We start from the raw sequence: 14,547 nt of genomic DNA on the forward strand, positions 1-14,547 counted from the left end.
TGGAGTGAGATTAACAAGTTAAGAAAGCCTAGAGAACAAATGGATTTGTCAGTTAAAAATAGGAGAGGAGAGTTATTAAATGGAGAGTTAGAGGTATTGGGAAGATGGAGGGAATATTTTGAGGAATTGTTAAATGTTGATGAAGATAGGGAAGCTGTGATTTCGTGTATAGGGCAAGGAGGAATAACATCTTGTAGGAGTGAGGAAGAGCCAGTTGTGAGTGTGGGGGAAGTTCGTGAGGCAGTAGGTAAAATGAAAGGGGGTAAGGCAGCCGGGATTGATGGGATAAAGATAGAAATGTTAAAAGCAGGTGGGGATATAGTTTTGGAGTGGTTGGTGCAATTATTTAATAAATGTATGGAAGAGGGTATGGTACCTAGGGATTGGCAGAGAGCATGCATAGTTCCTTTGTATAAAGGCAAAGGGGATAAAAGAGAGTGCAAAAATTATAGGGGGATAAGTCTGTTGAGTGTACCTGGTAAAGTGTATGGTAGAGTTATAATTGAAAGAATTAAGAGTAAGACGGAGAATAGGATAGCAGATGAACAAGGAGGCTTTAGGAAAGGTAGGGGGTGTGTGGACCAGGTGTTTACAGTGAAACATATAAGTGAACAGTATTTAGATAAGGCTAAAGAGGTCTTTGTGGCATTTATGGATTTGGAAAAGGCGTATGACAGGGTGGATAGGGGGGCAATGTGGCAGATGTTGCAAGTGTATGGTGTAGGAGGTAGGTTACTGAAAGCAGTGAAGAGTTTTTACGAGGATAGTGAGGCTCAAGTTAGAGTATGTAGGAAAGAGGGAAATTTTTTCCCAGTAAAAGTAGGCCTTAGACAAGGATGTGTGATGTCACCGTGGTTGTTTAATATATTTATAGATGGGGTTGTAAGAGAAGTAAATGCGAGGGTCTTGGCAAGAGGCGTGGAGTTAAAAGATAAAGAATCACACACAAAGTGGGAGTTGTCACAGCTGCTCTTTGCTGATGACACTGTGCTCTTGGGAGATTCTGAAGAGAAGTTGCCGAGATTGGTGGATGAATTTGGTAGGGTGTGCAAAAGAAGAAAATTAAAGGTGAATACAGGAAAGAGTAAGGTTATGAGGATAACAAAAAGATTAGGTGATGAAAGATTGAATATCAGATTGGAGGGAGAGAGTATGGAGGAGGTGAATGTATTCAGATATTTGGGAGTGGACGTGTCAGCGGATGGGTCTATGAAAGATGAGGTGAATCATAGAATTGATGAGGGAAAAAGAGTGAGTGGTGCACTTAGGAGTCTGTGGAGACAAAGAACTTTGTCCTTGGAGGCAAAGAGGGGAATGTATGAGAGTATAGTTTTACCAACGCTCTTATATGGGTGTGAAGCGTGGGTGATGAATGTTGCAGCGAGGAGAAGGCTGGAGGCAGTGGAGATGTCATGTCTGAGGGCAATGTGTGGTGTGAATATAATGCAGAGAATTCGTAGTTTGGAAGTTAGGAGGAGGTGCGGGATTACCAAAACTGTTGTCCAGAGGGCTGAGGAAGGGTTGTTGAGGTGGTTCGGACATGTAGAGAGAATGGAGCGAAACAGAATGACTTCAAGAGTGTATCAGTCTGTAGTGGAAGGAAGGCGGGGTAGGGGTCGGCCTAGGAAAGGTTGGAGGGAGGGGGTAAAGGAGGTTTTGTGTGCGAGGGGCTTGGACTTCCAGCAGGCATGCATGAGCGTGTTTGATAGGAGTGAATGGAGACAAATGGGTTTTAATACTTGACGTGCTGTTGGAGTGTGAGCAAAGTAATATTTATGAAGGGATTCAGGGAAACCGGCAGGCCGGACTTGAGTCCTGGAGATGGGAAGTACAGTGCCTGCACTCTGAAGGAGGGGTGTTAATGTTGCAGTTTAAAAACTGTAGTGTAAAGCACCCTTCTGGCAAGACAGTGATGGAGTGAATGATGGTGAAAGTTTTTCTTTTTCGGGCCACCCTGCCTTGGTGGGAATCGGCCAGTGTGATAATAATAAAAAAAAATAATTCAGGGAAACTGGTTATTTTCATATAGTCGGACTTGAGTCCTGGAAATGGGAAGTACAATGCCTGCACTTTAAAGGAGGGGTTTGGGATATTGGCAGTTTGGAGGGATATGTTGTGTATCTTTATACGTACATGCTTCTAAACTGTTGTATTCTGAGCACCTCTGCAAAAACAGTGATAATGTGTGAGTGTGGTGAAAGTGTTGAATGATGATGAAAGTATTTTCTTTTTGGGGATTTTCTTTGTTTTTTGGGTCACCCTGCCTCGGTGGGAGATGGCCGACTCGTTAAAAAAAAAAAAAAAAAATTACAGAATGCTTTTACCTACTAGATCATTCAGCAGTCTTCTCCAAAACAAGGTACCATGCATACACTCATTCATATTAACACTCATACCTGTCAATAATAAAGTATATGCACAATAAAACTCCCAACTCTCAAAAATAAAAAACGTTTACACTAGCAAGTTCATAATAACAATTACTGTAAATACACCACACAAGTACCTTCTAGTAATTATAAAAATCACATCTTAGGCAAACTGATCTCAGTGCAGTGGAACAATGTAAATTAGCATTAATAGCCATCTTACTTAAGCTTAATCTGCGTAGGACCATCATGTTTTGCAATGGCTTTTAGATGACCCCATGATTCCTTACAGTCGACCTCTATCTTGGCAATGTTATGAGACAGCTCCTCAAAGTCCACCTTCGAGACACAGGTGATTGAGTCAATCTACAGGAAAAAATGTAAGCGGTTAATTTGCACTTGATGTCTAAGACAGTGGTTCAGTGGTTCCCAACCTTCTTTGCATCGTGCCCCACCTTGACACTTCAAAAAATCTCATGTCCTCCCCCTGATATAAAAATAAATTTCAATGTTGAATCAGACACTTCTTTATCCAAAACTCTATTTGTACCTCAGCTATAGCTATTAAGACTCATTTAACGTGAAACATTTCAGAATTGGGGAAATTGGTTCCTTGACTGAACCATGTAGTGATGGCTGGCAGCCATGCATTATGCTCATATAAGGAAGCTTGGACAACACCAAGACTTGCAAGATCAATCTGAGTAAGTGGGTAAACTGTGACAGAACATTATTGACTATCACACAGCACTGAAATGTAAACTCATGGCCAGACCGTGTAATCTCGTGCTCAAACAGTCAACAAGGAGAACTGAAGCAAATATACAGTGGACCCTCGACTAACGCTATTAATCCGTTACTGAGAGCTCATCGTTAGTCAAAATAATCGTTAGTCAAGTTAATTTTCCCCATAAGAAATAATGGAAATCAAATTAATCCGTGCAAGACACCCAAAAGCATTGAAAAAAAAAAATTTTAACACATGAAATATTAATTTTAATACACACAAACTGAAGAAGACATGCACAGTTACATGACACTTACCTTTATTGAAGATCTGGTGATGATTGATGGGATGGGAAGAGGGGAGTGTGTTTATGGTCTTAGTATTTAGAAGGGGAATCCCCTTCCATTAGGACTTGAGGTGGCAAGTCCTTTTTCAGGGTTACTTCCCTTCTTCTTTTAATGCCACTGGGACCAGCTTGAGAGTCACTGGACCTCTGTCGCACAACATATCTGCCCATAGAGGCCTGTACCTCCCGTTCCTTTATGACATTCCTAAAGTGTTTCACAACATTGTCAGTGTCACCATTAAACACTTGTTCAGGTTTCAGTCCTTCACTATCTATGTACAGTGGACCCCCGCATAACGATTACCTCCGAATGCGACCAATTATGTAAGTGTATTTATGTAAGTGCGTTTGTACATGTATGTTTGGGGGTCTGAAATGAACTAATCTACTTCACAATATTCCTTATGGGAATAAATTCGGTCAGTACTGGCACCTGAACATACTTACGGAGTGAAAAAATATCGTTAACCGGGGGTCCACTGTACTCCTTGAATTCCTGCACATATTTTTCAGCTGCTTTTTGGTCCAAACTGGCAGCCTCACCATGCCTTATCACACTATGTATGCCACTACGATTGTTAAATCTCTCAAACCAACCTTTGCTGGCCTTAAATTCACTCACTTCACCACTAGTTGCTGGCATTTTTCTAATTAAATCGTCATGCAACTTCCTAGCCTTTTCACATATGATCGCTTGAGAGATGCTATCTCCTGCTATCTGTTTTTCGTTTATCCATACCAATAACAGTCTCTCAACATCTCCTATCACTTGCGATCTCAGTTTCGAAAACATAGTTGCACCTTTGGCAAGAACAGCTTCCTTGATTGCCGTTTTCTTGGCCACAATAGTAGCGATGGTTGATTGGGGTTTTGTGTACAACCTGACCAGCTCGGAGACATGCACTCCACTTTCATACTTAGCAATGACCTCTTTCTTCATATCCATAGTTGTTTTAAGTGCCAATAAAAGGCAACTAAAATGTTAGTAGCAAGAGGCTAGTGATCCTTTCTCCTGTATATATTACTAAATGTAAAAAGAAGAAAAACTTTTGTTTTTCTTTTTGGGTCACCCTGCCTCAGTGGGATGCAGCTGGTTTGTTGAAAGAAGAATACTACTACCATTACTACTACTACTAATAATAATAATAACAACTGCTCTGGAGTAGTTTAAATGCTAGCTACCAAACTTGTACAAAATACGTATGACATTTATACAGGCAAAGTGATGTTTCAGCGTCAAGTATCTCAGACTTCGTCCTACAGACACTCAGCTTTCGCTGTCTCCAAGAATACATATTTGTACAAATTTGCACTTTATTGTGCATCCCATAGTACAAGATGTCGGTGAAAAGGAAGATCCTTACTTCACCTGAAGGAAGTGCTAAGAACCAAAGGAAGGCTCTTGATCTCGAGGTAAAAATGAAGGTTATAAATGAGTATGAAGCTGGTAAGAAAGTACAAGTGATAGCCGATGACTTGAAGGTGGCACATTCTACCATTTCCACTATTTTGAAGGATATAGTGAAAGAGGCAGTGAAAGCATCAACAGGATTTCAAGCCATAATAACTAGGCAGCAGAAAGGCCTCATTCAAGAACTGGAGAAATTACTGGTGATGTGGTTTGACTACCAGATACAAAAAAGAATGCCGATGAGCCTTTCACTTATTCAAGCCAAGGCACACATTATCTTTGAGACTTTGAAGGCAGGTGAAGGCGAGGAATCAACATAAACATTTACAGCAAGTCACGGATGAATAAAAAGTTTGATTAAATAACGTAGAAGCACGAAAAAGCTACCCAAATTAATAAAAACTGACATATATGGAGAGGCACTGGAGGATGTGTAGGGCTGGGGCTATACAAGAGAGTGGAGAAGGCACCAGCAGTCTCAGTAATTCATGCTTCACCATGATGTACGGACGTGTAAGCTCACGGCACTATAAAAATAATGTATAATTATTCTATTACTATCAATAAAGGTTATCTACCTATCATATCCATTCCAGACTAATATTAGGTATAACACAAATAATGTAGAAGCATGATAAAGATGCCCAAATTAATAAAAACTGATATTATATAGAGAGGTACTGAAGAGCGGAGGGTGGAGAGGGATAAAAAAAAAAAAAAGTGACCACGACCATAACAGAAAATGTTACGCGCCTGAAGAGTAACTATAGAAAATGACTCTTACCCTATGCAAAGACTGAAAAAAGTGTGATTTTCTCAAAACAAAAAATTTCCCAAGTAATCAGCTATGTACGTGTTTCCTGGAATCTTGGAAGTAAGTCAGTGACCTGCTTCATGTTTATTACTGTTAATAATAAACAGACTGAAAGGAATTTTCCAACAAACATAAAACCAAATGTTTTACTATTTGGGTGGTGACACTTTTGAAGTGTCGGTAAGGGGTCATTCCTCGGTTAGCGATGAAATCGTTTACCGACAGGGTCTTAGGCCCCTATCTCTGTTGTTAAGTGAGGAGAGGCTGTATTCACTTTGCACCCTATATTAAGACTACAAATATTTTAATGAGTGTACACTATATGCATTTTATCACTCTAGGGCTCTTTAACCCTTTGACTGTTTTGGTTGTATATATACGTCTTACGAGTCAGTGTTTCGGACGTATATATACTCAATAATTCTAGCGGCTTCAAATCAACCAGGAGAAAGCTGGTAGGCCCACATGTGAGAGAATGGGTTTGTGTGGTCAGTGTGCACCACATAAAAAAAAATCCTGAAGCAAGCAGTGCATAATGAGAAAAGAAAAAACTCTGACCTTTTTTTGGATTAAAATGCAGACTTTGAGGTGTACTTTCGTATAGTATTTATCGTTGTATTCTCGTTTTCATGGTCTCATATGATAAAATGGAAAACATATTACAGAAATAGAGATGATTTTGATTAGTTTCACAATGAAAACGACCTTGAAACTGAGCTCAAAGTAGTGGAAATGTTCTATTTTTACCAATGTTCAGGAGTAAGCAAATCACACCACACGTCCAATACATGTCAACTGGGGAGTCTAATATTCTTTCACTAGTGCACTGATATTATTTATACCATTTTTACAATAATGCAGTAGTCTACATAACAGTAAATTTTGTATTTTTTGTATGAATAAAAAATCAAAAAAGAAAGTAATAGTAATATAAGAGGGGCCTAGAGATGTGACTAATGAATAGAGGATATGCTATTTTAGTGCCAAGAATGTCTACACTGTTTATTCTGGACCCTATTTTGAAATTGGCATCTTTTTTAATTTGCATGAAATTGGCCAGATTGCCAATTTCTGACCACTTTATTGGGTAGTTCAAATCGGTAAATGGGCGGTTTTTTTGTACTCATCTGATCGAAAAAATGGAGTTCTAAAGAAATAGCTATGAGTTTGGTCAACTGGAACAACGGAATTGGCCAAAATCAGGGCTCAAAGTCAGTGAAATCGCCGATGCGTATATGTCGCTGAGATCGCTAACTTTGCGGGAGCGTAATTCTGTGAGTTTTCGACCAAATTTTCTACTTTTGGCATCATTACCATCGGGAAAAGATTCTCTATCATTTCATAAGAAAAATAATTTATTTTTTCCAAAAATTTTGCAACATAGAATAACAATTTCAGAAAGGGGCTTGCGACAGTCAAAGGGTTAAATGTTGAAGTATATTATGTGTGGGTAGGGTGGGGTGGCTACCATACCTGCCACACCTAACTTCTTACAATAAACACTATTCACTTCTCACCCTACATTAACCCTTTGACTGTCAAGGTCGTATATATACGTCTTACGAGGTACCGTGTTTGACGTATATACAGCAGGGCCCCGCTTTATGGCGTTTTGCTTTACGGCGTTCCGCTAATACGGACATTTCAAATTATGACCAAAACTCGCTATACGGCTCCCCCCACCTGTCTTTCTAATACGGTCACAGCGGCCCACCGAGTTTGTTTACATTCTCCCTGAGCACATCTCCTTATTATGTCCGGAAACTTTCCAAAATTTCAAGTGTTTTAAAGTTATTGTATATTTTATATGTATTGTACTTGATAATTAAACTTGTGTACACCTGTACCTAAATAAACTTACACACTGTGCTGGCATGTAGGTACACATTAAAATCACTAAGAGTCTCTCTACTCTTGATGCAATAATAATAATAATAATAATAATAATAATAATAATAATAATAATAATAATAATAGTAATAATAATCTCTTGGGCGCATTAATGTCGCATATTACGTTAATATAGACATTTCCCTTAATCTATCTATGATATTTTTTTCAAAATTATATAAGAAACACATTATGTAACACACAAACATGATACATGCACCCACAGTATAAAAATTTATACAAATATATATGAGATGTTTACCAAACGGTTTGTAGAAGTGTCGGAAGAATTACGTTTTCTCTAGCCCGTCACCTGTTACTAGGGATAACTAGAAAAATATTCCTTTCGTATGCCTTCACTTTATAGCTATAATTCTGTACTAACTTGTACACAGTGTAAGAGTATTTGTTTCGTGATTTAATTATTATAATAATAATAAAAGTAAAAGGTAAAAGTTTCACAAACTCTTACAAATGTACATGAATGAACTAAAACTGGACACGTATTAATACCGTCTATTTCGCCTGACCGAGTGATCGTCCACAACCTGTTCAGTTTGTTTGTTTACGCTGTCTGAGCTCGGTGTATCATTAAATGTTGTATATTACGTTAATATACACATTTTCATTAATCCATCCGTGATATTATTTTCAAAATTATATAATAAACACGATACATAACATAAATACATAACATATGTGTAGAGAACCTAGGATAACCCAAAAAAGTCAGAGTGACTTACTTCCATTGCCTTCACTCAGAGCATCATTTCTTCTCAAAATGATGTTACATGAGAATGGGAGTGTTCTTCTTTATTTATTCTACCGTATCAATGTAGAGGCAACCTGTACACAATGTAACTTGTACACAAACCAGACGTGTACACTGTTTACAAAACTTACCTTCGCCTGGTTTGTTTACATAACTCTGCGCCTGTCCTCTCTCATGCACTCATTCTTTCTCTCTGGTATGGTAGCCCGGCTGACTACCATACATACCACACTTGATTTTTTACAATAAATACTACTCATCTCACCCTATATTTTAAGGTAAGTAATGAGTGAACTGTATATAAATTTTATCGCTCTGGGATGCTTAAATATCATAGAATAGTATGTGTGGGTGGGGTGGCCTGGTATGGTAGCCTGGCTGACTACCATACATACCACACTTGATTTCTTACAATAAATACTACTTGTCTCACCCTAGATTAAGACTATAAATATTTTAAGGTAAGTAATGAGTGCACTATGTGTGTATTGTACTTTTTTATTGTTTTTTGATGTCTGGTTCTATTGCTAACATAATATATGTTAGTGTAAACTTGTTATCTAGTGTTTGTATGCATTTGTAAGTGGAAAAAAAGGGTGTTCCACTTTACGGCGGTTTCCGCTTTACGGCGGTAGCCTGGAACCTAACCCGCCGTATAAGTGGGGCCCTCCTGTATACTCATAAATTCTAGCAGCTTCAAATGAAGCAGGAGAAAGCTGGTAGGCCCACATGTGAGAGAATGGGTCTGTGTGGTCAGTGTGCACCATATAAAAAAAATCCTGGAGCATGCGGTGCATAATGAGAAAAAAAAATCTGACCTTTTTTTTAATTAAAATGCCGACTTTGTGGTCTATTTTCATATAGTATTTATGGTTGTATTCTCGTTTTCTTGGTCTCATTTGATAGAATGGAAAACATATTATAGAAATAGAGGTGATTTTGACTGATTTTACTATAAAAAAACCTGGAAATGGAGCTCAAAGTAGGGGAAATGTTTAATTTTTGCCGATGTTCAAAAGTAAGCAAATGATATCATTGTCCAATAAATGTCAAACTAGCCATTCTAATATGCAGTCATGAATGGGTTGATGTTATTTATACAATTATTACAGTATTGCAGTAGTCTGCATAACAGTAAATCTTCTATTTTTTGTTTGAATAAAAATTCAAAATAGAAAGCAAGAGTAATATCACAGGGGCCTGGAGACATGACTGATGAACGAAGAAACTGTTATTTTAGAGCCAGAAATGTCTGCATTGTTCATTCTGAACCTTATTTTGAAATTGTCATACTTTTTAATTTTTGTGAAATTGGCCAAATTGCAAATTTCTGACCACGTTATTGGGTAGTTGAAATAGGTAAATGGGCAGTTTCTTGTACTCAATCGATAGAAAAAATGGATTTCTAAAAAAAATAGTTATGAGTTTGGTCGCCTGGAACAATGGAATTAGCCGAAAATAGGGATCAGAGTGGGTGAAATTGCCAATTTGTAAATATTGCTGAGGTCGCTAACTTCGCGAGAGCGTAATTCCGTCAGTTTTCCATCAAATTTTGTGTTTTTGGTGTCATTACAATCGGGAAAAGATTCTCTATCATTTCATAAGAATTTTTTTTTTTTTTAAATTTTGCGACACCAGGAGACACTTCAGGATTGGGGGTTGCGACAGTAAGTAATGAGTGTACTGTGTGTGTATTTTACTTTTTATTGTTTTTTAATGCCTTGTTCTACTGCTAACTTAATAAATGTAAGTGTAAACTTATCTGACATTTATAACTGGAAACAAATGGCATTCTGCTTTCCTGTGATGTCCACTTTCTGGCAGTAGCCTGGAACCTAACCTGCCATATAAGTGGGGCCCTACTGTACAGGCTTCCGCTTTACACTCACTTGGCAGGATGGTAGTACCTCCCTGGGTGGCTGCTGTCTACCAACCTACTACCTAAAATAATGTAATTTATATGCAATAAAACATTGTTAGGCACAAAAGAAAGCCACTAATGCAATTCAGGCAAGTAGAATTTCTTATAATTTCTCATATTAACAATAGAGTGAAGACTGACTGTTTGTATTCTACCACTCTTCACCTGTCTAGACTTAAGTAGTCTATAAGTATTAGGTTAAGTCTGCCCAAAATGCCTAGGCATGATAGTGGTTTTCTTTGCTCCATTCATACTGCATGTAAACACACATTGTAACCTTAACAAAGAAATAAATATTTTATTTTATTTTATTTTTATGGTGTGAAGAAGCATTTCCATGCATAATTATTATTATATTCATGGGAAGTGCTAAACCCACACGGTTCATTCAATGGAACATGGCAGAGGTGAACAAGATTTCAGAACAGAAGAGGTGGAGGTGTTAAGAGGAGGACATGAACAGAATGGGAAGGGGAATAAGGGGAAATGCAGTTAAAAAATTCTGCAATAAAGGTGGAAGTCTCAGAGAGCAATACAGGCAGAGCAACCATGTCAGTCATCAGCTAAATGTCAAAGCAAATTCTGATGAAATGAAGAAAAATTACCCTGTTTGTTATTACCTTCTCCATGTTCTCATAGTCTAGCTTAAAGATCCAGAGTTTTAATCTGGCGGGAAGTTCAGATATGGACGACAGCATCATAAAAAACTGTTCTGCCGACCCAAGAGGAAGGTATGGGTTGCAAATGGTGGCTTCTTGAATCTTGTGCTTCTCTTCAGGTGTTGGTAACATTGTAGTCAATAATTTCTGCAAGATAAGAAAATAAGTTATTCAGCACAAAACACTATGTCATTTTTAGCTTCTGGGGTATACCTGGAGAGGGTTTCGGGGGTCAACACCTCCATGGTTTGGTCTATGACCAGGCCTCGTGGTGGATCAGGGCCTGATCAAGTGGGCTGTTACTGCTGGCTACACATAGACTGATATACACACCACAGATTGGCTGGTCATGTACTGACTTTAGGTACCTGTCCAGTGCCTTCTTCAAGACAGCCAGGTGTCTCTTATTCAGTCAGGATCTCATGACCAATAGAAATAAAATAGGCCTAATTATTATTAACAAAGTCTAGAATAAATCGTTAAATTGGTTTAGAAAGACACTTAAGCAAACACTATGACATATTTATTAGAAAACGTTTCGGTCCTGGGACCTTGATCACTTCTAACATACAGAGGTAGAAAGACATTATATATATAGGCGGAGAGTGAGATGTGAGTGACGCACATGACCTGAGGAATGTCATGTTGGGATGAGGACGGGTAGACAATGAAATCATGTGACTCCTGTGTTGTTGGGTTGGTGGTGCTTAAGTATCATGTATGCCAATGTTTTTGAAATTTTGTAGTTTCTAGTGTTGCGTTCTACAGTGTTGGTGACGGCGATTAGTGAGGCTTCTAGGCACCGTCGGCGTCTGAAGTCTGGTTCTGTGAGAATGAGTTGTGCCTCATTCCAGTTCATCAAATGCCCCGTGGAGTCTCTGTGGAGGACACAGGCGTACCTTACATCGTCTCTGTTAGAGGCATTTTGATGCTCATTCAGGCGGACTGCAAGATCTCTGCCTGTCTCGCCTACATATTTCTTGGGACAGAACCCACAGGGGATAGTGTAGACGCCTGCTGTACTTCTAGAGTGACTACACTCTAAAGAATGGGCGAGGATGTTGTTGTTGGAAGGTTCATCTGAACTGTGGTGTCAGCATGCTTTTGGCAAGACAGTGACAGCATGAATGATGGTGAATGTGCTTCCTCTTTGTTGTGGTGAGTCACCACTACCTTGATGAGAGATGGCTGGTGTATTAAACAAAGAAAATATAGTCCAATTCATTAACAATTCCTTCATTAACTGGAATACCAGGAATGTGATTCATTTGCTAGCTGGAACATCACTAATATAACTACAGTACTTTGTTAATTGGAACAGCAATGCAAGCCTAGTTTGATAAATGTCTCCTGGAGTTTAACCCCACCAAGTGTAAAGTCATGAAGCTTAGTGAAGGACAAACAAGACCACAGATGGAGTGGCCGGTGGCCTGGTGGCAAAAGTTCTCACTTCGTAGGGTGAGGGGTCTGGGTTTGACTCCCGGCAAGGGTTGAAACATTGGGTGTGTTTCCTTACACTGGTTGTCCATGTTCACCCATCAGTAAAATGGGTACCTGGGCATTAGTCAACTGGTATGGGTTGGATCCTGGGACAAAACTGACCTAATTTGCCTGAAATGCTCTGCATAACAAGTGGCTTTCTTATAGTAGTATGTCATTGATGTCAGCTAGGCCTGCATACCTTGTACATGTACTTTAGGGGACCTAAATGCTAAAGTAGGAGAAGCATTTAGAGAGGGTGTGGTAGGTAAGCTTTGGGTGCCAGGTGTAAATGATAATGGGGGCATTTGATTGAAATTTGTATAGAAAGGGGCTTGGTTATAGGTAACACATATTTTAAGAAAAAGAGGGTAAAGAAGTATACAAGATATGATATAGGGCATAATGATAGTAGTTTGTTGGACTAGATATTGATAAATAAAATACTGATGGGTAGACTTCAGGATGTACTTGTTTATAGAGGGGCCACAGCTATATCAGATCACTTTTTAGCTGTAGGTACAGTGAGAGTAAAAGGTAGATGGAATACAAGGAAAATGGAAGCAGCAAGAAAGAGAGAGGTTTATAAACTAAAGGAGGAGGCAGTTAGGGTAAGATATAAACAACTGTTGGAGGACAGATGGGCTAGTGAGAGTATAGGCAATGGGGTAAAAGATGTATGGGGCAAGTTTAAGAATATAGTGTTAGTGTGTTCAGCAGAAGTTTGTGGTTACAGGAAAGTGGATGTGGGAGGAAAGAAGAGCTATTGGTGGAATGATGATGTAGAGAGAGTAGTAAGAGAGAAAAAGTAAGCATATGAGGAGTTTTTACAAAGTAGAAGTGATGCAAGGAGGTAGGAGTATATGGAAAGAAAAAGAAAAGTTAAGAGAGTGGTGAAGCAATGTAAAAAGAGAGCAAATGAGAGAATGGGTGAAATATTATCAATATTTTAACTGACTCCTCATAGACATGTCCTGGGCAAACTGCCACAAGACATCACTAAAGTAACCTACGGACTACATAACGAGACAGCAGTAAACAACTTTATAGCAGCTATGAATAACATCAATTGGCAAAATGAGCTCGAAACATATACAGATATGAATGAATGTATAAATAATTTTCTAAAAGAAACCCAAAGCCTCTATAACAAACATTGCCTCAAAAAACTAAACAGATCACAGCAAAGAGACTGAATAATCCCTGGCTAACACCAAGCATCCTCAAATCCATTAACACAAAGCACAAATATGAAAAACAGTATAGAATGGGTCAAATAACTAGAGAACAGTCTAAACGTTACTCGTCAGCACTTACCAGCCTGATAAGAAGATCTAAAAAATTGTATTATGAAAATAGATTGCATAACATCAAAGGTGATATGAAAAATACATGGAAAACTCTATCTGCAATTCTTGGAAATAAAAAGTTATCCAAAAACAAAACAATCAAACTAACAAAATCAGATGAACCCCCACTCACACCTACTGAAACAGCAAACAGACACAACGTTTTCTTCTCCACCATAGGTAAAAATCTAGCGAAGCAAGCATAAACACCCGTCCATCAGACTACCTTATAGGTACCTACCCAAATACGCTATTCCTAGCTCCAACCAACCCCATAGAATTTACGCTCATCATAAGCACCCTTAAAAACAAGGCAGGAGACATAAACAGCTTGCCTGCTTTTATGCACAAAAAAGCTTCTCAAGTATTGTTACCAATTACTGCAACGCTCTTTAACAAATCCATTGAATCAGCTACCTTCCCAACAATCCTCAAAATAGCGAGGGTCACTCCGATCCACAAAGGAGGTGACCAAGCTGACTTGAATAACTATAGACCAATATCTAACTTACCACTGCTCTCTAAAATCTTTGAAAAATTAATTCATAGACGGATCTATTCCTACCTTGTTTCACACAACATATTAAACCCTTGTCAGATTGGATTCAGGGATAATAAAAGCACGAATGATGCTATCATACACATGCTAGAACTAATATACACCACACTCGAAAAAAAAGAAGTCCCACTGGGCATTTTCATTGATTTACGTAAAGCTTTCGATACAGTTGACCATGAACTGCTGTACTCCAAATTAACGCACTAAGGCATCAGAAGCCACTCCCTCAACTACCTAAAATCATACCTTAG

At 38.6% G+C, this 14,547-nt stretch overlaps 1 protein-coding gene across 6 annotated transcripts in view; it reads right to left on the reverse strand.

The window, feature by feature from the left end:
• LOC138854964 (FH1/FH2 domain-containing protein 3-like) overlaps window positions 1-14,389 on the reverse strand; it is a 37,131-nt gene extending 22,742 nt beyond the window's left edge. For 2 of the 6 annotated variants that reach the window (XM_070101227.1, XM_070101228.1), the window contains exons 1-2: window positions 10,871-14,389; window positions 2,593-2,735 (exon numbers count right to left, since the gene is read on the reverse strand). Coding sequence is in view for 2 of the 6 variants with exons in the window: in XM_070101232.1 (XP_069957333.1) it covers window positions 2,593-2,735; window positions 10,871-11,041 (314 nt within the window). In the remaining 4 variants the exon portion in view is untranslated. The remainder of the gene's footprint in view (window positions 1-2,592; window positions 2,736-10,870) is intronic. The other 4 variants (XM_070101230.1, XM_070101229.1, XM_070101232.1 and 1 more) reach the window with 3 other exon arrangements.
• Window positions 14,390-14,547: the final 158 nt, after the last annotated feature.

Source organism: Cherax quadricarinatus, chromosome 76 (genome assembly GCF_038502225.1).
Source record: "Cherax quadricarinatus isolate ZL_2023a chromosome 76, ASM3850222v1, whole genome shotgun sequence".
NCBI lineage: Eukaryota > Metazoa > Arthropoda > Malacostraca > Decapoda > Parastacidae > Cherax > Cherax quadricarinatus.